Genomic DNA, 24,658 nt, shown 5'->3' on the forward strand with positions numbered 1-24,658 from the left:
TTTCCCTCCCCTGAGGCTGCTCTGCCTGGAGTTCGTGGCCAGAAGGGCTGGTGCTCCCCATGGGTTCTCACTACGTAGGCTTCAGGAGGAAGCATTTGCTGAGCAAGCATTTTCCAGCGTTTTCTGGTTGGATTTCCTTGGTTTCTGTACTGGGGAGGCAACGTGGCTCCCTCAGGCCAGCGGGAGAGCAAGGCTGAGAGCGGGCCCAGGGCTGGGGGGACACGCTTGGAATGGTGATCAGTGGCGGGGGCAGCCGCTTCGTAGCACAAGGAGTAGCAGAGACGGTGCTGAGGGGCACTCCTCAATAAAAGGAGGAATGCTACCACAGTGTATAATTACTGTCGCTCGTTACCATACGAAAGATGAACACAGTGGGTCTGTAACACCCGCACTGAATAGGTCTCTTCATTTCCATTTTATCTCCCCCAGCAGGACACACACCGCCTTATTTCCCTTTTTTTTTTTTTTTTCCCCCGCCAGCCACTGATGCCTGAGAGCCGTGTTACCTTTCCATGTAAAGTGTAATAATTGAAAATAGATATTATATGTCTTTTGGAAACCAAAACCTGCATGCTATTAATTTGCATTCTGTGAGTCGAGCCAACACCCTGGACTCTGTCTTTTCCCCCAGTGGAAGCTGTATGTGTCTCACTTAAAGCAGAGAACGGAGAGGAGGAGGAATTAGCGGATGGGCTGGGCGATGATGGGTCCTGCAGCGTGTCCCATGCCCCCAGGAAAACCCACCCGTCGGGGGGCTGCGGGCAGGGTCTGGCCGTGTTATGGCACGGATGGCGAGTGGCAGGGCTCAGCCGGCGAGTCTCGCTTGCCACGAACCAGACCCTGATCGAGACGCGGCTTCTCTGCTGGAAAACAGCAGAAAATTGTCACTTCCCCCCCTCCCCCTGAATTTCCAGTCACCTGTAAGGATGCGCGTGTGTCGGCTGGGGCTGGTGCGCGGCCGGCTTCTGACGCAGCCCAAAGTCTGATCGTTTTCCCAGCCTTTTAAAAATCATGTAAGTGGAGATCTAAGTGATTTTCCTTGTCACAGCATTTGGCTAGAATAAACTCTAGAAGGAGCTCTGATGTATTTTTCATATCTAAACAACTGCAGTTAACGGAGAAAACAAGCTCAAAGGAAGAGTCTGTCCCTATATTACGCAAATAGCGCTTTGTTCGTTCGGTGCAGCCTCTGTAGATAACATCCAGCTGATAACCTTCCCCTGGCTGCCGGGAGGCTTCGCCGATGGAGCTGAGGCTTTGCCCGTGGCTGTGTGAAACACCTCAGATCTGAATGACACTTCCATGATTTCTGATAATTGCTGCTTAAACTTTTTTCCTTTTTTTTGGTGAGCATCTTGGCTTTGTGCTCAGGGTTGTCGATGCCAGCCTGGCACTGACACGTTCCGTGTGCTGTCCCCATGGACCCTGGCCTGCCTTGGCACCTGGGGCGGCTGGTGGGGAAGGAGCTTGCCCACACATGGCCATCATGAGAAAGCCATGTTTTTTCTACGTGTTTTGGGGTCAGGTTTGTGTTTTGAAAGAGACATCAGTGCTTTGTGGTGTTGTCGTGGTTTAGCCTCAGACGGCAACAAAGAACCACGTGTCGCTCGCTCGTGCCTTCCAAACACAGGAAGAATCGTAAGAAAAGGCAAGACTCTTGGGTTGAGACAAAGGCAGTTTAATAGAACAGCAAAGGGAACAGGCAAACAACAACAACAACAACAACACGGATAGGGGAATATACAAACGCGATTACGGAACCGCCGCTCCCCCCCGCCGCTCGCCGCTCGCCGGCCGGACCCGGGCCGCCCCAGCCCGCTTTTAAGCAGCAACTTCCTGCCCCCTCCCCCGGCAGCTCAGGGTGGGCGTGGCTCACATGGCATGGAATACCAGGAAAAGTTAACCCTATCCCCACCGGAACCAGGACATTATCCACCCCTTATTCCATACCATCTATGCCATGCCCAGCAGGTTCCAATGAATTGCCACCACTTTCCCCTGTTATATATATATATATATACACACATATAATACCCTTAGTTTATGGGTCATCCCTCCAAAGTGTCCGTTGAGTTCTTTTAATCCACGGCTTTGGGCTCCATCTGTTAGAACAGTCTCTCAGGGCAGGTGAGATGCTGGGTGGTGCTGGTCTGTTGCATGCTGTATTTTTCGGAGCTTGTGACTGGTGCACCTGGTGTGGCTCATGCACGCAGTCTGTAGGCTGAAGATGTAGATCTTGAGGAAACTGCTGGGCGCCGGCTGCTGAGATCAGTTCTTATCCCATCACCCCTGTGCCTTACTTGTAGTACAACTGATAGCAATGAGGACATACAGTGACAGTGTTACTTAGCAATTAACAGCACACAATCTGATTCATTGGCTATTCTCGCCCAAAATCAGATCTCCATGAGGTACACATCGGACTTCCCCATCCTTCTGCATCACCCACCAAGTGCACCCAGGTCCTTGGGCAAAAGCAATCCCACGGATGGGTTTGCCTTTGCCTGAGGCAGGACTAACCCAGACTGTCTTCCCTAGCATATTCTTCATGTGCACTACGGGGACTTTATCCCCTTCTACAGTGCGTGGAAGTTTTGATTGGGCAGGGCCAGCCCGATTGTTAGATCCCCTGGTGTTAACTAGCCAGGTAGCTTTTGCTAAATGCGTATCCCAGTGTTTGAAAGTCCCACCACCCATTGCTCTCAGTGTAGTTTTTAACAGTCCATTGTATCGTTCTATCTTCCCAGAGGCTGGGGCGTGATAGGGGATGTGATACACCCACTCGATACCATGCTCTTTGGCCCAGGTGTCTATGAGGCTGTTTCGGAAATGAGTCCCATTGTCCGACTCAATTCTCTCTGGGGTACCATGTCGCCACAGGACTTGCTTTTCAAGGCCCAGGATAGTGTTCCGGGCAGTGGCATGGGGCACAGGGTATGTTTCCAGCCATCCAGTGGTTGCTTCCACCATTGTGAGCACATAGCGCTTGCCTTGACGGGTTTGTGGCAGCGTGATATAATCAATCTGCCAGGCCTCCCCATATTTGTATTTCAGCCATCGCCCTCCATACCAAAGAGGCTTCAAACGCTTGGCTTGTTTGATCGCAGCGCATGTCTCACATTCATGGATGACCTGTGCAATAGTGTCCATGGTCAAGTCCACCCCTCGGTCACGAGCCCATCTATATGTCGCATCTCTCCCTTGATGGCCTGAGGAGTCATGGGCCCACCGAGCTATGAATAGTTCACCCTTATGTTGCCAGTCCAGATCCACCTGAGCCACTTCAATCCTAGCGGCCCGATCCACCTGCTGGTTGTTCTGATGTTCCTCCGTGGCCCGATTCTTTGGTACGTGGGCATCTACATGGCGTACTTTCACAACCAGATTCTCTATCCGGGCAGCAATATCTTGCCATAGGTCAGCAGCCCAGATGGGTTTGCCTCTGCGCTGCCAGTTGCCCTGCTTCCACTGCTGTAACCACCCCCACAGAGCATTTGCCACCATCCATGAGTCAGTGTAGAGATAAAGTACTGGCCATTTTTCTCGCTCAGCAATGTCCAAAGCCAGCTGAATAGCCTTCACCTCTGCAAACTGGCTCGATTCACCCTGTCCCTCACTGGCTTCTGCAACCCGTCGTGTAGGACTCCACACAGCAGCCTTCCACTTTCGATGCTTTCCCACAATACGGCAGGACCCATCAGTGAACAGGGCATATTTCTTCTCATTTTCTGGCAGTTTATTATATGATGGGGCCTCTTCTGCACGCGTCACCTCCTCCTCTGGTGACATTCCGAAATCCTTGCCTTCTGGCCAGTCCATGATCACTTCCAGAATTCCCGGGCGACTGGGGTTTCCCATTCGAGTTCGCTGCGTGATCAGTGCAATCCACTTACTCCATGTAGCATCGGTTGCATGATGTGTGGTGGGGACCCTTTCTTTGAACATCCAACCCAGCACCGGCAGTCGAGGTGCTAAGAGGAGCTGTGCTTCTGTACCAACCACTTCCGAAGCAGCTCGAACCCCTTCATATGCTGCCAATATCTCTTTTTCTGTTGGAGTGTAGCGGGCTTCAGATCCTCTGTATCCACGACTCCAAAACCCTAGGGGTCGACCTCGAGTCTCCCCTGGTGCTTTCTGCCAGAGGCTCCAGGTAGGGCCGTTCTCCCCGGCTGCAGTGTAGAGCACATTTTTAACATCTTGTCCTGCCCGGACTGGCCCCAGGGCCACTGCATGGACTATTTCCTGTTTGATTTGTTCAAAAGCTTGTCGTTGCTCAGGACCCCATTTAAAATCATTCTTCTTCCGGGTTACTTGATACAGAGGGCTTACAATTTGACTGTAATCTGGGATATGCATTCTCCAAAAACCCACAATACCTAAGAAAGCCTGTGTTTCCTTTTTACTAGTTGGTGGAGACATAGCTGCTATTTTGTTGATCACATCCATTGGAATCTGACGGCGTCCATCTTGCCATTTTATTCCTAAAAACTGGATCTCCTGCGCAGGTCCCTTGACCTTACTTCGCTTTATAGCAAAACCAGCGTTCAGAAGGATTTGGACTATTTTACTCCCTTTCTCAAAAACTTCTTCTGCTGTGTTTCCCCATATAATGATGTCATCAACGTACTGCAGATGTTCTGGAGCTTCACCCTGTTCCAGTGCAGTCTGGATCAGTCCATGGCAAATGGTGGGGCTGTGTTTCCACCCCTGGGGCAGTCGATTCCAGGTGTATTGGACGCCTCTCCAAGTGAAAGCAAACTGTGGCCTGCACTCTGCTGCCAAAGGGATTGAGAAGAATGCATTCGCTATATCAATCGTGGCATACCACTTGGCTGCCTTGGACTCCAGTTCGTACTGGAGTTCTAGCATGTCCGGCACAGCAGCACTCAGCGGTGGCGTGACTTCATTCAGACCACGATAGTCTACAGTTAGCCTCCACTCTCCATTAGATTTTCGCACCGGCCATATGGGACTGTTAAAGGGTGAGCGAGTCTTGCTGATCACTCCTTGAACCTCTAGTTGACGAATCAGCTCATGGATGGGAATCAGAGAGTCTCGGTTAGTGCGATACTGCCGCCGATGCACCGTTGTGGTAGCAATCGGCACCTGTTGTTCTTTGACCCTCAACAACCCCACAACAGAAGAATCCTCTGAGAGACCAGGCAAGGCAGACAACTGTTTAACTTCCTCTGTCTCCAAAGCAGCTATGCCAAAGGCCCAGCGGTACCCTTTTGGGTCCTTAAAATACCCTCTCCTGAGGTAATCTATACCAAGGATGCATGGAGCCTCTGGGCCAGTCACAATGGGATGCTTTTGCCACTCATTCCCAGTTAGGCTCACTTCTGCCTCCAGTACAGTCAACTCTTGGGATCCCCCTGTCACCCCAGAAATACAAATGGGTTCTGCCCCTCTATAGCTTGATGGTATTAAAGTACACTGCGCACCCGTGTCCACTAGAGCCTTATACTCCTGTGGGTCTGATGTGCCAGGCCATCGAATCCACACCGTCCAATAAACCCGGTTATCCCTTTCCTCCACCTGGCCGGAGGCAGGGCCCCCCTAATACTGGTCATAGTATCCATTACTCACTTCTTGCATAAATGACTTGGAAGTTCCTTCAAGAGGATCAGAAGCAAGATCAAGCCTTCTGCTTTGTCTGGGGAACGGCCCACTGGAAACTGGGGCGGCACTTTTCCTGGAGGGATCCCCTTTTGTGGTTGTCCTTCCTTGCAACTCCTGTACCCGTGTCCGCAGGATCGAAGTAGGTTGTCCGTCCCACTTCCTCATGTCCTCTCCGTGGTCCCGCAGGTAGAACCACAGGGTGCCTCGTGGTGTGTACCCTCTGTACTCTCTCTCTTGAGTGGGGAAATGCCTGCTTCTAATAGCTGAGATGCTGGCCCGTGCAGGTGGGGAGTAGGACATATTCTCTTCAAGTTGCTGGACCTTCCGCGACAGTTTCTCCACAGCTGAGACAAGGGGGGAAGAGAGACTTTCTTCATATCGCCGGAGCCGGCCAGCTACCTCATCCACCGTTGGTCCCTCTTCACCTTTCCATTCCATTACTGCCAGGGAGTTGGCATATGACGATGGTGCGCTCCGTACAAACTTCCGCCACATGGGCCTTGTGCATCGCACCTCATCAGGGTCTGTGGGTAAGTCTGCATTGTCCAAGTCATAATAAATCATCTCCCGCACGGCTAATTCTCTCAGGTACTGGATACCTCTTTCCATGGTAGTCCACTTGCTTGGCTGACATACAACATCCTCGCTGAAGGGGTACCTCTCCCTCACGCCTAACAGGAGTCGTTTCCAGAGGCTGAGGGCTTGGGTCTTTTTCCCGATCGCCTTGTCAATGCCGCCTTCCCTAGACAGGGATCCCAGCTGCCTGGCCTCCCTACCCTCTAATTCCAGGCTACTGGCCCCATTATCCCAGCACCGGAGCAGCCAGGTGACAATGTGCTCGCCTGAAAGTCGGCTAAAATCTTTTCGCATATCCCGCAGCTCACTCAAGGATAGGGATCGAGTAATTATCTCTGGTTCTGCCTCTTCCTCCTGCTCTCGTGATGGCCCTGGTTCATCATCATCTCTTACTAAGCGAACTGATTTCTTTGTGTACTTCTTCTTCTGTATGGGGGCAACTGATACTGGCATGGGTTGGTTCCCTGGTTCAGTGGCAGTGGCTACCACGGGGGTTGCAGTAGCCGCAGTGTCTGTCGCAAGGATTGCAGTAGCCACAGTGTCCGTCGCAAGGATTGCAGCAGCCGCAGGGGCCGCCGCAGGGGCTGCAGCAGGGGCTGCAGCAGCCGCAGGGGCCGCCGCAGCCGCAGGGGCCGCCGCAGGGGCTGCAGCAGGGGCTGCAGCAGCCGCAGGGGCCGCCGCAGGTCTGGTTTCCATCTCTTCCCCTTGAGGGTGCTGCATAATTCTGAGCAGTGCCTGGTAGATACTGGCCAGGGCCCAGCACAGCGCGGTGAGTTGTGCCTCTCTAGAATAGCCACAGCATTTTCCCTTCAAATATTCTACCACTTTATCAGGGTCCTGTAATTGTTCAGGGGTGAAGTCCCAGACCATTGGAGGTGAGTAGTTCTCTAGGTACCTGCCCATGCTCTCCCACATGCCATGCCACCCCTGACTATCCAGCCTCGGAGCAGATCTCCGGGTGGTAGTCTTAAATAGTCGCTTAACCCTAAACAAGACCTGGAACGTATTCAGGAGACATAGCACTACGAACACGCTAGTTTGAGTATCCCAAGGATATTCAAAATTCTCAAAAGCTGTCATACCTGACCCGAAGGAGAAAAGGGAGGCAAAAGGGCTGGGGAAATTATTAACAAATTCTGAGAGACGGTGTCCAATGTACGGACAGGACAGCAAAACCGCATAAACACCCCAAAATAGCCGTCTGAACAGTGATGTTATCATATCATAAACAGATATCGCACAGGACAGCAGAATGATAATCCTCATCCCTGTTCCAGACATGGTAAACAGCATCGCAGGGAGTACATAAGCCATATAGGAATTTATGTAACACAGCCATGAGAACAAACCAAGCAACATGATGACCAGTGACTACTTACCTAATAAAATAAATGCATACAAAAAAAAACCAAAACCGTTTTTTCCACGTTCTAGTTGGATTCTGTCGTTATCTCAACCCTTCGAGCCCCACGTTGGGCGCCAAAAAGGACTGTCGTGGTTTAGCCTCAGACGGCAACAAAGAACCACGTGTCGCTCGCTCGTGCCTTCCAAACACAGGAAGAATCGTAAGAAAAGGCAAGACTCTTGGGTTGAGACAAAGGCAGTTTAATAGAACAGCAAAGGGAACAGGCAAACAACAACAACAACAACAACACGGATAGGGGAATATACAAACGCGATTACGGAACCGCCGCTCCCCCCCGCCGCTCGCCGCTCGCCGGCCGGACCCGGGCCGCCCCAGCCCGCTTTTAAGCAGCAACTTCCTGCCCCCTCCCCCGGCAGCTCAGGGTGGGCGTGGCTCACATGGCATGGAATACCAGGAAAAGTTAACCCTATCCCCACCGGAACCAGGACAGGTGTCCACCGCAGCAGGGTGTGGATGTCCTTCCTGGGATGCGGTGGCTGGGTCCCCAATACAGCGAGGGACCCCAGAAACAACCTCCACTGGGGTGCATGGCTGGGAGCTTGCTGAGTGGGACGATTTGGGGGTGTGAAGTTCGGGAGGGATCTTCTAACCTTGGGGAAGGGTCACCTGGAGGCCGGTACAGCAGAGGCAGAGCTGTGCTGGGAGCGGGAGGTGCGGTCCTGCCCGCCCGTGGTCCTGCTGCTGTCCTGACCCGACGTTCTCGCTGTGTCCCCCCAGGTTTAAGCTGCTGAGCCAGGAGGAGGGGGAGTATTTCAACGTCCCGGTGCCTCCTGAAGGAGAAGAAGGAAACGAGGAGCTGCGGCAGAAGTTTGAGGTGAATTGATTTTTCTTGGGAATTCGGGGGTTTTCCTCGCCACCTGCCTGCCATGCCCTCGGCAAGGGGGTTTCCCTGCGCGGCTTTCCCTGCCAGCTTTTCCCTGGCAGCACGGGAAGCACAGAGCAGAGTCTGGCCCATCACTCCTCCCTCTCCCCGCTTTCCACCTACTCCTGGAGACCTGTGCCCGTGGCCAGTCCTTCCCAAGGCTCTCCATGTCACGCCTGGCTCCCAGGCATGAGCTTTGAGCAGGCTTTCCAGAAGGTAAGTTCTTCAGTTACATTCAGCAAAAAAAAAAAAGTCACTCTGAAGATTTGAAGCTTTCCAGCAATGGTTTGGCGACATTAAATAATTAACAAGGACCATATGGGAATGGGAAGTTTGTGATGCGCCCACAAGCGGTTCCTGCCTCACCGGTGCAGCGCTGGGTCGTGCCACCACACAAGGCTGGTGCTTCCAGGGCAGGGGAGACTGGAGAGACCGTGGGGGCTTCCAGCAGGGATCTGGTCGCTCCTTGGGTGCCTGCAGCTGCGCGGCTCCTCCGGCACGGGGCACACGGAGCAGCGTGTGCCAGGAGCACACGCTCCTGGAGCAACCGTGCAGCATCCAAGGAATGGTGGAGAGCTGGGACAGATGAACCAAAGTCATTTTGTAGAGGTTTGCAGAAGAGGATTCAGATACATCAGAAGAGGCAAAAGGATTCAGATACACCAGGAGCTGGAAGTGTAAGACTCATTCACATGCAATTTTCTGATGGGATGGACAGGATGATTCTTAATTGGAGCAAACGGAATGAGCCATCCATCTCCCCCTTCTGGAATACTCTCTTCTAATTTGAAAATACAGCGACCTCCCTGCACACGTGTGTGTCTGACTTCATGGTAGAGGCAAGCAGTGGGTTAGCTGGGAAAGGGAACAGTTGTTTCTGATGGATGAGGAGATGAGAGATATGAAAATGATTCTTTGTCACTTAAGTTGAAAATACAACAGAGAATATCGCACAATGCAGAGTTACGTGTAATGTTTGCTTGGTGCCTTGTGCTCCACTAAGAGCGGGATTGATTCCGTGTCTGGTACCTGCGGGTAGGAAGGAGTCTGAAATCCCATCGTTTCGAAGAAGTCGTTTCTTCTTACCGCAAAGAAAGCAGCACAGCAAACATCCCCCTTTCATTTGCGTTGTTTCAGGTGACGCCTGTCTTTCTGTTAGGGTTGCGTAATTCAAAATGAGTATTTTGCCAAAAAAGAGAGTTTGCCAAAATGATTATAGTATAGCTAGAAGAGGAGATGCTTCACTTATTATATTTCCAACGGTGTATTCCAATTAAAGAGGGATGAAGATCCTGGATGTCCCAGGATGACCTGACGTGACCGTGCTGCCGCTGTCGGCACGTGCACATGTTGGTACAGCAGTTCTACCCGCGCTCGGAGGTGCCATATAATAGGATTTGTTCGTCTGTTTTTTCCGTCATGCTGCTGGTTATGAATTAATATAATTAACTAAGATAAATGAAGATATTAATATAATTGGCTTTGGAGCTAATCTCGGAAAGAAACCCTTTCTCAGCCGTTAAATGTCGTGGCAGCCTTTGTACCCTGCCTTTTGCCCTGAGACCGGGCTGGGTTTTTAAGAGGGTGATGCTGAGTATGGTGCTGGGTATCAGCCATCGCTGACGGCGCTTGGCACCGAGGCGTTACTGACACTGCTGGGGCTGCCGGAGGCGTAAACCCGGAGCACTACGGCAATATGTACAGTCCAGTGATTTGATTCTCAGTAGCGTAGGTAATCCACCCTTCCCGTGGTGCGCAGCACTGCTCCCTCAGCCCGGATAGCGGGGTAATCCGATGAGCCGAGAGTGGAGTCTATGCTAACTGAGCGATGGGCTAATTGATAAGGCCAAGTGACAGCAAGTCAGATGAGCGTCTGAAGGGAGCCCCTAACTTTGTGGGGAAAGCCAGCGGCAGCAGCCGGAGCGCTCAAAGGCAGCAACGGGGTGCGAGGGCTTGGTGTCGCTGCCAGCACTGGCCTGTGTGGGTGGAAGTGCAGAATGTCCCCTCGAGGAAAGCACGATGGGTGCCTGTGAAAAAGCCAAGGGCATAAAAGCGATGGGCTTTTCTGAGCCTTATCACACCTGCACTTCCCTGAGGAGCTGGCCCCGGGAAGCTGCTGTCGGCATCCGAGAGCTTCAGGGCTTTGCACTGGTGGCACCACGGATCTGCACGGAGGTGAGATTACCCTGCCAGTCTCTGGAAGGTTTCAGTGATGCTTGGGTCCACCTTCGAGAAGAAATGTCTATTTACTACTCAATAAACCATGGAAGATCTTGCCGAATGATTGATCCAGACAGTACTGAATTATTAGGTCTTTGCCATTTTTCACTGTAGCTAAAGTCCTCCCAGAACCCTAAGAATGAATGTAGCACATCTGGAGATTTAGATGAAAAGAACCATACATAAAATAAAATAGTTGCCCTTATGGTTGTCAGTGTGAACTCCATAATCGTAGCACAGGACTGGAGAGTTAGTTCCTTTTTCTCCTTTCCTTTTTTAATCTCACACTTATCTCATTTATATATAACTTTCCTGAATATCCAAAAAAATAAGACAGTTCTAATACAGCAGTTGGCGTACAACCAACGGTTGTCAGCTCCGTAAAGAACCAACGGTGTGCTTTTGTTGCATTTTGTGATGTTCCAGTGGTGTTAAAACGGTGTGTATGTTGGAAGTTGGATGATGAGTTGCCTACAGATCAGGAAATACATTGTCCAAAGGTGTCACGTCGCTCTGCCAGGCTATGCCTGTACCTTCACCTTGCGGTGTCTTCCCCTGTTGCATCCTCCTTCGTGAGCGAGTCAGCGTTCCAAGGAAAGAAATCCCTGGCCAGCTGAGCGATGGCTTGTGCTGGTGTCCCGAGGGGCGAGGAGCACCCCGGAGCCTGGTCGTGACGCAGCAGCCGAGGTGCTGCCACGACATTTCAGACCGTAAGGACTCAAAAGAATCCTCCGCATCAATCTGGGTTAGCGCTGCTTGATCCTGCCTATTCCCGGGCAGCTCCAATCGACAGGACAAAGTTGAGAGGCGTATGACAGGTTTGGATTTCGAGCGGACTTCGCATTGCCACAGCGCCCAGCTGAAAGGGCGGAGGTGTCAGCCTGGATGACACAGAAGATGTACGGATGCTCGCGGAGCTTCGGGGTGGAGCCATGTCCCTTCCTGGCAGCCTGCGGTGCCGTTCTTGGCCGAGGTCCCGCTGCTGCGCTTCCTGCAGCCTCCTGTCTGCAGCGGGCACGTCCTGGCCTGGGCAAGAAAGTGTCCTGAGACAAAAGCCCGGCGTGAAGCCTTGCACTACATCGCCTGCCAATTCTGCTCAGTCTTTATCAGCCGCTTGCTGGGACAGCTTGATAGATGCGAACGTCAGCTGCTATTGCATAAATTCAGATGTAGTAAATTAACTATGACAAATGGAGTTGGATAACGAAGGTCAAGTGCTTTTTTTAAAAAAAAAAAAAAAAAAGTTGTGAGCAGTATTTGGCACGCGTCAGTTGTAAAACTTAAAGAGGTCTTGAGATTGTGTGAGCATCAGGAGTGTATTAAAAAGGGGTTAAAGGACTTCTGTACTCAGAGATAGACATTAGAGACACTCAGTAGCAAAAGCAAGACACTTCACTTGGGGGTGACGGTCCTTGAGTCTCCCCAACTCTTATTCTGGGCTCTTTTCTGGAAAGACCTTTCCTCCTCTTGGCCAAGCCACATGCCGAACCTGTTTTATCAGGGGGGTCGCGTTGTGTTTATATCCTCATCCTGTCTCCTGTGGACGTACCCTGATGCTGCAGATTCAGGTCAAGTGCCAGACCGACTGTGACTGAAGCAGCCCCTCTTCAAACACCGACTCGGGAGCAGCTGTAGGGACCTGAAGGCTCTCTCACGCTCGGGTGCTGGCTGCTCGCCGGGGTGTCTGCCGGCGCTGCTGGTGATGCTGGGATGAGGCAAATGAAAATCCTCTTCCTTCCCCCTCTTTGTGTTGCTTTTTTCCGCTCTGCTCAGGACGGAAAGCCTTCCCTGGCTTTGGTCAGCATTTCAGGGAGTCCCGTGGCCAGCCCCGGTGCTGCTGGGCTGCAGCCTGCGGGAGAAGGAACATGGGCTCGCCTGGAATGGCTGGAACGCAGAGGTGTGCTTTTTGGGTGTCATTTAATGGAAGCATTATATTGCCCTTGAATTTTATTACAGCTTGTTTTCGCAGAGGTTAATTTAGTGTCAAATCTGATCTGACAAGATTGTTTTTCAGCCGCGATAGAGTATTTAGGAAGCTTTCACAGAGTATGACTGTTTTGCCTGCTGATAAGTACACGTTTCTTTGCGGCGATAGCTTTGAAATACAATAGGGTGAGGATTGCTGAAGGCAAAGTTACACAACACAGGGCTGGCTTCGCGGAGACGCAGAGGCTGCTCTTGCTCGGTTGCGCGCGTTTAGATCCCTCTTGGGCCAAGGTCAACGAGCAGCTTTCCGTGGGCGCCAGAGCTAGAGGCAAAGGCTTCGGCTTCATGAATGGCGAAGGGTCAAGTGTTGAGTGCCCGAGGCTGCACACTCTTGTCACCGGGGATGATGATAAGTAAGATTTTGGTGATTGGGTAAGATTTTGGTGATTGCCACGCTGAACCGCACGGTGGGGCAAGCATCGAACCGGCAAGGACTCTGCTGTTTGTCCCCTGAGCTGGTTGGAAGTACAATGCTCTCAAGGCTGGGTATCCCCTTCTCTTGGGGACGTTGCAAAAGCCTGAAGATTACAATGAGGAAAAAGCCGGTATACTTTGGGAGAGGTGACTTTATTTCCTTCTCAACGTATGCACTTTTCCCCATGGGAAAGCGAGCGTAGCGTACTGTCTCCGGCAGTAGCAGGTCCCGGTGGTTGTTGGATGATTTCAGCCTCCTCCTTGGGGCAGAGCGGCGTTAGCAACGATGATGTTTGTCAATCCTGGGGGACCATTCTTTTAGTTTTCAGCGCAGGAGTTTTTCAGGTGTTCGTAGGTGCTGCAGGTGACCTTGAATGGAGGATTTTACCAGCACGGAGAACCTTGCGAGAACCAATTAGCAGCAGCAAAGGCTGGGAGATTACTTGTGAGGCTCCTATCTGGAGGAGCTGTGAGCAGCCGCCAAATTGAACTGCTGGAATCGGGTTAATGGAATTTCATGCTAGACTGAGCTCAGTGCAAGCCTTACACTGTCGCATATTTCTAAAAATTAAAACCGAATACATTGTGAGATAGCTTTTTACAAACTGGTTCGGCAAATTAGATAGCCCCTGGACCAATGAGGAGGTGCCGAGCTGCTGATGAGATTTTGTGTTTAAAAATGTGGGGGTTTTGTCAGGCTCCTTAATAAGCAATTGTGGTCGCAGCAGCTTGCGCGATTGCTTGGGGATGCAGGAGGAGCGCTTTCTATTCCGGTTTGTTCAAAATGGATTTGTAGCTTCCTACATTCAGCCTGAACTGACACGGGAGTGCAACGCTCTTCGATGTCGGATAGTAAGGGAGGTGGAGCGGGATAAAAAATCCTGTATTTTACCTTAATACGTTTATATTCACCTGTCCTTTTCTGGCGAGGTGAGAGACAGAAGTCAGCCCTGAGAAGAAAAAGCTTATTTAACCCTCAGTTTTCTACGTCAGATGACCTAGAGGACGTTTGGGTTAGCTCCCTGGGCACATTGGCTGTGGGGAGAGGGGTGACTGGGTAATGGGCAGATGCGGTTCCCAGTTGCTGTCGCAGAGATTAACTGGGAACCGGCCACACAGCACGATGTGTTGGGGCTGCTGACGTCTGCAGTGTCCTTCTTGGTGCCATCCTTGTCACCCTTATGGAAAAGGTTCCCGTAACTCAGGGTAGGGTTTGACCTGGAAAAGAGCTGATTAACGTGGGGTTTCAGGAGCACTGGCTGGTTTTGTAACGACCTTTCTCCACACCGTTTTCAGTAATTCTTTCTCTTTTCTCCCCATCCCATCTCTTTGCAGAGAGCCAAGATTGGAACAGGGTCCAAGGCTGCGGATGAGAAGACAACAAATGCCATTTCTAAATTTGACAACAACGGGAGCAGAGATCGGATGAAACTTTCGGATTTCAATTTCCTGATGGTGCTGGGAAAAGGGAGCTTTGGGAAGGTGTGGTACAACATACTCCTTTGCGCTTTCTGTATTTAACACCCATTTGTGGTATTTCTGAGCCTCGGCCCTGTGGCTACTCCGGTGTGATCTGCCCTTGCTCTGACTGGGAGCACTGGTGTCACGGTAATGGGAGCCCAGTTTGTCAGCTCCCTTCTGGACGGTGTGGCTGCTGTGTCACAGTGATGAAGATCTGAGGGGTCTGATCAGATCACAAAAATCAGATGCTCTTTTTTGGGAAGCAGGGTGTATACTGTGTCTTTAAAGCTCCTCTTTATTTGACCATTTTTTTTTCCTCCAATAATTACAAATATATGTGAACATTTTAATTAACTTTCCAGACCGGTTATAAGTGGTAACAGAATTTCATTCTTCTAGTAATTATGTGACTTGGAACCTTCATTTTTCTTGGGGTCTTGCCAACTTTGTCATGATTGCCATTAGAAATTCCAGTCCTCGGGTGGCTGCTGGGGCTTCACAGCCCGGAGCGGGCAGGAAGGTGGGCTGCTGTTGCTGTGTTTGCTGGCATGACGGGTGGCTTGAGGCTGCTCTTGATTAGTGAGCTGCCGTAATTGCAGGGAATATCGCTCTGCCTTTGGGCACATCTCTTGGGCGGGCAGCGGAGGCAAGGAGAGAACACCAGGGGAGCGATGCTCACCCATTGCTTGCTGAGCAGAAGGAGTGAACCTGCCTTCCACAGCTGGTACCCGTTCCCTCCTCCAGACTTTTGCTGCTGGCATTTGAGCTCTGGGAGGTCCCAGCCTCTCTAGATGGGTGTTTGCTCCCTTTCTGGAGGTGGAGAGCTTAGAGATCCACTGAAGCGTCTGTGACAGGAGGAGAACGGGGAGTTCCTGATGGTCCCCAGCATCCAGAGCAGCAGCCTGCAGTTCCCCTGCCGGCGATGCTGCCGTTGCTCTGCGTTTTGCATCTTTGCTGCAGGTTGGCAGCCCCGGGGGAGCAGAAAAGCTCCATGCATTGTACCCGTGCTGCTCTCGCTCAGTAACACATACATATTCCCGTTTCTGCATCGTTTTTACCCCTTTTTCTCTCCCTCCCAACACCTAATCCCTTTTAAAGTCTATGCCTGGCATCTGGAAACTGTAGTTGTGGTTCCCCACCCCCCCACCCTTCCTCCTTTTAATTTGAGAAACATTAGCAAACTCTTCAGTCGGCATCATGGCTTATATAAGGGAATGTGTGACAGAAACTGTTCCCTGGAACAGAATGTTATAAATATGCTAATTAGTGCTTATTAAAACAGCATGTTGGTTCCTACGGTTGGATGCAGCCTCACCCTCACGTGTGCCTGCGCCTGGCTGGGGAGCGCTCCCCTGGGTCCTCTCCTGCCTCCCCGCCGTCCCGCTGCCCGTCCCACCGGCGCGGGGACACCCGGGTGGCACGGGGACACCCAGATGGCACGGTGGAGGGTACCCGGCCGCAGGGCCCTGCTGCACGGGAGGCTTTGCTACCTGCTTGTTGTACACGCACACGGCGGTGACAGATGTTTCGTAGAATCATGGAATGTGTTGGGGTGGAAGGGACCTTTAAAGGCCATCTAGTCCCAGCCCCCTGCAATGAGCAGGGACATCTCCAACTAGATCAAGTTGCTCAGAGCCCCGTCCAGCCTGACCTGGAATGTTTCCAGGGATGGGGCATCTCCCACCTCTCTGGGCAACCTGGGCCAGCGTTTCACCACTCAGAGTAAATTTCTTCCTAATATCTAATCTAAATCTCCCCTCTTCCAGTTTAAAACTGTTACCCCTTGTCCTATGGCTCCACTTCCTGATAACGAGTCCCTTCCCATCCTTCCTGTAGCCCCTTTAGGGATAGAAGGGGCTCTAAGGTCTCCCTGGAGCCTTCTCTTCTCCAGGCTGAACCCCCCCAACTCTCTCAGTCGGCTCCAGCCCTTGGAGCATCTTCGTGGCCTCCTCTGGACCCGAAGGAGAGGCAGGAGCTGGGCAGAGGTGCACAGCAGGTTCCCTGCCCTTGGCGTGCCCAGCAGCCGGTGCTCCGTGGCCAACATCCTTCCCCAGGGCTGGCACCGCCTGCTCCCGTGCTTGGCTGTGAGCTGCCAGCCTCCCCCCTCCCAGCCCCTGCTGCTGCCGTTCAGGCTGTGAGAGCTCTTGGAGTATAATCACACTGTTTTAGTGAGTCTTTGTCTCGGGAATAAGCCCATTAACCCTTTGGCATCAATAGCTTAGATTTACGGCTTAGTATCTTTCTCTCTCCACCACTACGGCCGTCCAGGGTCGGGAGTACCTATGTGTTGGCCTCGATGGAGTTTAATAAACTTGCTTTCTCTACATCCAGCATCAGAGTATCTCCAGTTATTATGCTGGAGCATTCCCAAACAAATACTCTATATTACAGGAATAAATCAAGTAAAATATCAGCTTTTTCTGCACCAAAAAAAAAAAAAATTAAAAAAAAAAAAGAAGGCAGTTTACTTTCCAGAGAGTGAGCTGGCAGATGGAGGTCCCCACAGAGCCAGGCATCGAGGTTTAGGCGATGGAAAATAGCTCTGGTTTGGAAAATAGCTCAGAGACAGGGGCTCGGGTGTGCGTGGTCCCGGCTCGGCGTGTTCAGCCCCAGGGCGCCCGGTGACCCTCCGTGCTCCTTGGTGGCCTCGGGGCTTCGTGGCCGGGGGGTCCGTAGGAGCTGCCGGGAGCTGTAACTGGTGGCAGTCCCCCGCTGGGCTGGCACGGGGAGGGGAGATGTTCCTGACTGAAGAAGGCAGCGCTTGGCACAGCCCACCCTGCGTTTGCTTCACTGTAATATAAATAGAGGAAAGTTAAATTATGTGGCTTGCTCATATTTTTGCAGCTAATCAATCTGTCATGCTATCAAGCTGTCAATCTTTTCTGGGGGTTTTATGGTGTTTTTCTGAGTGGGGCTGATTCTTTTGCCTCTGCAGTTTTGGATTAGAGTGTGATGGGAGACAATTTTCGTTCGTGTCCCATGATAATCTTCAAGCTGTAAAATGCTTTCCTCTCCTCTCTTGGTATGAAACGTGGCAGAGGGGCTGGCGGTTGGTGCATTCGGGCAGGGACTCGGTGTCTTGGACTTGCAGAGCTGCGCTGTAGCCCCTGGGCGCGTGGTGAGGTTTGGGTGTCCTCTCCCTCCTTCACCAACGTGCATCTTGTTCAGGGTGTTTCCAAACTGCGCCGGGTGCGTTCGTGTGTTTGAATCCTTTTGTGTTTACGATGCAGTGGGTCCCAATTTTTTTTCTTTATCATTATCAGGCTCTGCTGAAGCCTGCTCATCGGGTGGCTGTCCTTCTCCTGAGATTTCAGGAGCAGTCACCATAGGAACTGCCATGCCAGCGTGCTGGAGCCAGCCCTCCGCCAGCCCCTGGCACACCGAGAGCAGCGAGCTGGGAGCAGGCTCAGCTGGACGGGCTGTGGCCCCGCACCACAAGCTGTCGCATTGGCACCGCACCGCCGAGCTGCCGCGGGCATGGTCGGAGGGAGACGGCGTCGAGGACGGTCACATAACGCCCCCCTCAAGGATGCGATCGACCCTGTCTCCTGCTTGGGGAACAGGCCAAGTCTGCGAGCGCTTGTGCAGGCTTCATGCCTGTCACTCAGGGTGCAGAAGGTATTTTCTCAATTGGCCGCAGACCAGAGCCTGCAATCTCTTCCGCATATGCAAATTCGCAGTGATTACAAGCATCCTGCCCGGCATTAGTCGGGATGTGCACTTCTGGAGCTGCTCGCTCCGCCAGCCCAGATGTGAGAAGGCAATGTAGTGACGTGGCAGCATCCCTCTGCGCTCCCCCAGCCACACGCTCTCCCGCTCGGCCTCTCCGCTGAGGGCGTCGCGCAGATGATTTTTAGGCAGCTGCAAAGTCCTTTTGCTTCTTAGGTTTCAGTAAAGCAGGGCTGGTTGGCTCAGCCGTGGTTCGGGATTGCCGTGTCCCTGGGACACTACTGCACGAAACATTTACAGTCCGTGTATGCTCGAGAGCGGTTTTTTGCATTTAATGTGGTACAGCGGCCAAGCTCTGCCTCTCGCCGCAGGGACCCAGCGCGCTGGGGTGGTGGTAGCCGCGTCCCTGGTCGGGTTGGAATCACCCACTGACATCTTGGTGGCACCCACCGCGCTCTCTCTGGGGTTCCCTCCCATGCGGGACAGGCTCCCGTTGCCGTGGCGGAGTTCGGCTCCCCTGCGGTGTCGTTTAATACAGCCGAACCCCCTTTGCCAGCAGCTGGTTTTTACCTTTACATTCCATCTGCGTCTACCCCCTGGGAAGTCTCCCGGGGTGTTTATCCCCAAACACGCTCCACCAACAGCCCACTCTCCCCTGCAAAATGTCTGGAGAAGCACCAGGATGCTTCCCGAGCCCTGCCTGGCACTGCCATCCCTCTGACTCCGAAGGGGGCTCCTGCTGCCTCCCCCTCCCTGGCGCGGTCCCTTTGGGGCAGTAGCAGATGCCGGGCTCAGATTCCCTGGTTTAGATCCTTCTTCTCTGCAATGGTTATGGATAGCGAGGCAGGTCTGTATGTAATTGATACTGCATATAAACCGCTTATTCCCGGGTAACAGGCTTCGTCTTCCCACAAACTCTGTTCTTGGAGTGGTCGCTTTTCCACCAGTTTTGAACTGCTGAAGCCCATCTGCTTTTATCACTTAAAAACCAGCCCTGTTTTTTAGCCCCTGGGCACAGTGACTCGTAAATCTTAACCCCCTGTAAAAACGGTGAAGGCGAATGGAGGCAGGGAACTGAAAGGGTTCAGTTTGTGCCGAATGGCAAGGGAGGGCAGAGGTGCCACCCCGTCCCGCGGCTGCACCGGGCTGTCCCTGCCCGTGTCGCTCCTGACAGCCCAGCTCCTCCGTTCGGTGCGAAGGGCTCTTGCGAGACACGCCAGGGAGCTGGAAAGGATGAAGCGCAAACCGGGTCCCAGTTGCTGTGCCGTGCTGGGCTGCGTCACAGCAGCGCGCCGAGCTTTCCTCAAACATCAGCGAGTAAATAAATCAGTTACTGAAGTCGCCGGCGCACTGTCGCTCTGCTTTGTAGCCCTGCCGAGGGGTGAGTGCGATCCCGGCCCCGCTGATGAAAATGTAAATGTCAGTGGCTTCTCCAAAGCACTTGGCACGGAGGAGCTCCGATGCTTTTCCCAGCTAATCCTGACGAGCAGCGTGTCAAGGACAGCCAGGCTCTCCAGGGCCGCGGCCAAGCGCCCGCAACGAGCCAGAGCCACACGCTTTCCAAAAGCACTTTTCCTCTTGCACTGCTGTTTTCACTCGAACAAGTGGGTGGGCAACAAGGACCTCGGTCCTCGGGCTGCGTCCCCTGCCGTGCCCTAGTCCTCGGGCTGCGTCCCCTGCCGTGTCCCTAGTCCTTGGGCTGCGTCCCCTGCCTTGTCGCTAATCCTCGGGCTGTGTCCCCTGCCTTGTCGCTAATCCTCGGGCTGTGTCCCCTGCCTTGTCCCCAGTCCTTGCGCTGTGTCCCCTGCCTTGTCCCTAGTCCTCGCGCTGTGTTCCCTGCCATGTCCCCAGTCCTCGGGCTGTGTCCCCTGCCTTATTCCCAATCCTCGGGCTGTGTCCCCTGCCGTGTCCCCAGTCCTCGCGCTGTGTCCCCTGCCGTGTCCCCAGTCTTCGCGCTGTGTCCCCTGCCGTGTCCCCAGTCTTCGCGCTGTGTCCCCTGCCTTGTCCCCAGTCCTCGCGCTGTGTCCCCTGCCTTGTCCCTAGTCCTCGCGCTGTGTCCCCTGCCTTGCTGCCCCGGGGCTGGCAGGCTGCTGCCCTGTCCCCAGACCCCAGAGAGGGCTGCTCTGCCCCAGCTGTGGCGCCCCGGGGAGTCTCGGGGCTCTGCAGGGCGCCGGGCAGGCTGTGATGGGGAGCGCAGGGCTCCAGCGCTGTGTCGTCTGCCTGGGGCTGACAGGAGGGTTAATCCTGCTCTCCTTAGTGTCTCAAAAGTCATCTGAGACCCGCTCGCGTTCCCTCTGCCAATCTGCTGCAGTCCGAAGTGCATTGCAGTTCCGCCCTATTGATGTTGACTTCTCGTAATTTATTTTCAAAACATCTGAACTGCTGTTCCTGATGTGACTGGAGGATTTCTGCAGACTCTTTCAAATGGAAAGCTATTCGTTTCCACTGAGCGCTCGAATCTAACATGATGAGAGAGTGCGAGGAGGGAAAACGGGAAGCAAAGTGTGCTTTCAGAGTCCGTTTATTTTGCTGGCAGCCCGAGGAGCGGCTTACACTGATGGAGCGTGGTGGAGCGGCCTGGGGATCCTCACTGGGGCTGATGGGATTAATGAGGGAAATTTGCACCAGCAGAAGCAGTGCATCCCGTTTCTTGTAATAAATAAACTTGCAAATGGGAGAAACTCGTTTAAAATGGGAGGTTGGGTGGATTCTTCTGGATGAGAGGGGCTTTGGCTGAGTGATGGACCGGCATGTAATTGGGTTTTGGTCACTGTGCACATTGCGGGGCGGGGGGGTGTGTAAGGCGGAGAAAATCTTGCCGTTTTTTCTTATTATTGGTTAGATACTGACTCTTCTCCACTTGTAAGTTTTTACCACTTCATAATTTGATGGACTCCGCGTTCGAACTCTTGACGCCATCCCCCAATGGTGCTTGCACCCCGAGGGTGCCGAACCGGAGCCAAACTTGGGAATAAAAGGTGGTGAAAGGTGATCTGTGGCTCAGACATTGGCAAACCCTTCGGGCTGGGTTCCTTGAGGTGATTAGGTGGCGAGGAAGTAGATACGTTACTTGTTAGATTTAGGGTTCCTAAATACTTTTGGAAATAGCACTGGTAGCTTTCTGCATCATTTGGCACCTAAATCTCTTTTCAGGGTTATAAAGGGAGCCGCAGGGCAATAAGCAAGCCATTATTTTTAACTGTTGGCTGTGGCAACCTAGAATCACTGCAGATCCACGTTTTGCTTCATCCTGCGCGTGTCCTCTCCCTCGTGCAGGTGATGCTGGCGGAGAGGAAGGGCACGGACGAGCTCTACGCCGTTAAGATCTTGAAGAAGGACGTTGTTATCCAGGACGATGACGTCGAGTGCACGATGGTTGAAAAACGCGTCCTGGCTCTCTCCGGGAAGCCTCCGTTCCTGACCCAGCTCCACTCCTGCTTTCAGACGATGGTAAGTGCCGGTGCCGCGGCCTGTCCCTGGGCAAAGGGCAGAGGGGACAGTCACTGGGTTTCAGTGGTGAGTTTGTGGGCAGAAACCCTCTTCAAGAGACCCATTGTCACAGTTATCTGTGCCTTTCTGGGGGGCTGCAGGGCTCCTGGGAGCTGTGTGGGCAGAGCTGTAGGGACTTCTGCCCTGGTCACGTACTGTAGCTTCTCTAAAACATGCCTTTGCTTTTATTCACGTTTCTTTTCTGGATATACATCACTTACACTTGCAAAAGCAGCCATGTATTTTCTGCCTTGGCAACGTCACAGCTCGTCTAATTTGCTTGCAGAAGTGCCTCCACGAACAAAACGTGTGTGTGTTAAACCGGAGGTGGCGACGTACAATATCTGCACCCCCAAGGTTTTTTTTCATCAGGGAGCTGCTGATGGCGTTAGACGTGATATCCCAGCCCCTCCGGTGCCTGCCCCCCACCAAGCCCGTGATGTCCGTTATGATTCGATCGCGAAGTGCTGCGCTTTTTCTCAAAAACCTGAGTAAGAGAGTGAAACCCAATACAAACCGCAGGAAATTCAGTTTGAAAGGGGCACGCAATTGAGTTTGTGGAAATCAGAAGCGGGGAAGGGGACAAGGGGACATTTAAAGCAATCTCTGCCCAGCTGTCGAGCAACCTGTGAATGAAAATGTCCAGGTACGTGTCAGCGGGAGCAGGGAGAGGGAATCAGCAGAGTCCTTTAGAACGATGACAATGCTATCCAGGAGGATTACATTTTAATATTATCCCAGAAATTTCATTTACCAAACACATTCAGTGTATTTAAAGTCGGCAGACCGGCTTTGCAGCGCAGTAATCAAAATGTGGCAGGAGAAGCTATTTCACACAGCATCTCTCTGGCATCTGAAGTGAGTCAGCGCGGGATTATTCCTGGCAGACCTATAGTAGCTTAATAGTAATCGTATTTGTAATGTAATCAAAATGTATAGCAGGGTGTATTATCAAAGGCTGGCACAAAGCACTTTGATTTCTGGAAGCACAGTCCGGAGCACACTTCTCAGCCGGGGCTCTTAGTTCAGCCCCTGGTGGGAGAGAGAAAAGCCCAAAATCTGCATTTTAAAAGAGTAAGTGAGGATGAGGAATGAGAGCGCTTCTACCTGGGTCTGAAGGACGAGAAACCCCGTGCTGGTGCAGCTGAGGGATCTTGGGGTGCTCTGCCTCAAAAAGAGCCTGGGTCAGAGCCTGGGCTCCTGGGATGGGGGGTGAGCCAGGTGTCCCTGGGTGTCCCCAGGTGTCCCCAGGTGAGCCGTGACCTCCCTTCCCTCTGGGGGAGCGACAGTGACAGTGAGAAATGGTAAATAATGGGTGGATGGGGAACTCGGCTGTCGTCCTGGCTTCCACTCTCGTTCACAGTGGGGATTCAGGCAGGAGGTGGACAAAAAGAATGGTTAATTAGAAGGCAGCAGGCGTTGGAAGGAGCCCTGGGAGCTGGGCCTCGGCTGCCCGAGGAAGGGCGTGCGTGTTTTACCAGCTCCATGCAAGCCTCTGCAGGGGGTATTTCCAGATCTGTGACTTGCTGTTGCTCGGTGAGTTTGGATGCTCCAGACTTGGACAGACCCAGTCCCTTTCTACCATAGACAGGAACCAGGACAGCTTTCCGTATCCATCCCTCTCTTCCAGCCTGTAGGCTGGCCAGCCATCTGCTGCTTTATTCGTGACATTTTTTTTCTCTGAAGCACCAGCATTCTCTTCCCCACCCAAATGAGGAAAGCTCCAATCCTGCTTTTAGAGCTCAGCTGGCTGTTTCAAGAGACCGTCTTTTTAATATTCTTCCTTCTTGAAGTTGATCGATATATTTAGGAAACAGCTGCAAACGAGCACGATATTGCATTGCTTTCCAGTGGCTGTCACGGGATGAGTAGTGTGACGGTGGCTGCTGAAGGTGACTTTGCCTGCCCCGCGCGTTACTGCTGAACTGGACTGACGCCTTGGCAGCGGCAGTCGTTTACAGAGGGGTGTGCTCTGAAATTCCCAGTCATCTGATAAGCTGAAATCTCTTTTCTATGCCACCAGTGCCACATGTTTTACATAGCCTGATTGCCCCTTCAGTACTGTATTTAGTTACCTTTGAGGCCGCCCCGCTGTCAGGGTGCGCTGTGCTGCTCCTGGGGTGGAGGAGCTGGTTACCGAAATTACTCCGTAGCCCTTATTATGGTAATGCTCACATTTGCATATCTTCTGGCCTCCTGGTCCTTACTATCTTAAAAGCAAGGCAAGATTTATTTAAGGAGGAAATGAAGAATGGGCAATATTATGAGTTATTATGCAATACTGCGCACCTGAAGCTCTCGCGAAGCTCCAGCCTTTGTGTCTTTTCTTTCATGGCCGAGGGCTGGGGTGAGCCCGGGGGTGTCTTTGGGCTCCCACGTGTCGAGGGCCCACGACTGGTTTTTGAAGGCTGTAGAAAAGTGCTGGTCATAAGAAGGGTGACTGAGGGCTGGTGTCATGCGGGTCTTTGCTGTTCCCATCCATAACCAACAGGTCGGAGCACGGATGTCTGCTGGCAGGGGGGACCCACTCGGATGGCAGTCTGTGTCCCTCTCCTGCGTGCGCTCCGGTGGTCTCTCCCTCCCCGAGAAACGGTCTAGGTTGGTGGGTTTTGGCAGTCTTGCACAATTTTCTTCACAGCCATTTCCCATTAAAAAAAGCGCTGTGCAACATCAGAGGAAAGTGGCGTTTCAAGGGCACGGATTCCCCAGGGTAAAGGTGTCGCTGGTGTGGTGTCCCCGGGGACAGCGTGGGCCAGAGAAAAACACATCGCTTCAGAAGCTTACTTGGGAATTTCTTAGGTCCACACCTATGTGGCTGCCATACTGGGGTGCTTTAATCTGGAGAGTCTTAATTAATGAAAGCAAAGTGTGTTTTACACATTAGAGGCAAAGTCAGTGTGTGCTTGTAGGTGGCTGTGATTGCACCTACTAGC

At 52.6% G+C, this 24,658-nt stretch overlaps 1 protein-coding gene across 3 annotated transcripts in view; it reads left to right on the forward strand.

Annotated features, from left to right (window-relative positions):
• PRKCB (protein kinase C beta) overlaps positions 1-24,658 on the forward strand; it is a 143,205-nt gene that overhangs the window by 86,815 nt on the left and 31,732 nt on the right. For all 3 annotated transcript variants that reach the window (XR_008468087.1, XM_054212127.1, XM_054212126.1), the window contains exons 8-10: positions 8,342-8,438; positions 14,442-14,588; positions 21,513-21,686. Coding sequence is in view for 2 of the 3 variants with exons in the window: in XM_054212127.1 (XP_054068102.1) it covers positions 8,342-8,438; positions 14,442-14,588; positions 21,513-21,686 (418 nt within the window). In the remaining variant the exon portion in view is untranslated. The remainder of the gene's footprint in view (positions 1-8,341; positions 8,439-14,441; positions 14,589-21,512; positions 21,687-24,658) is intronic.

Source organism: Rissa tridactyla, chromosome 8, assembly GCF_028500815.1.
Source record: "Rissa tridactyla isolate bRisTri1 chromosome 8, bRisTri1.patW.cur.20221130, whole genome shotgun sequence".
In the NCBI taxonomy this organism is placed as follows: Eukaryota; Metazoa; Chordata; class Aves; order Charadriiformes; family Laridae; genus Rissa; species Rissa tridactyla.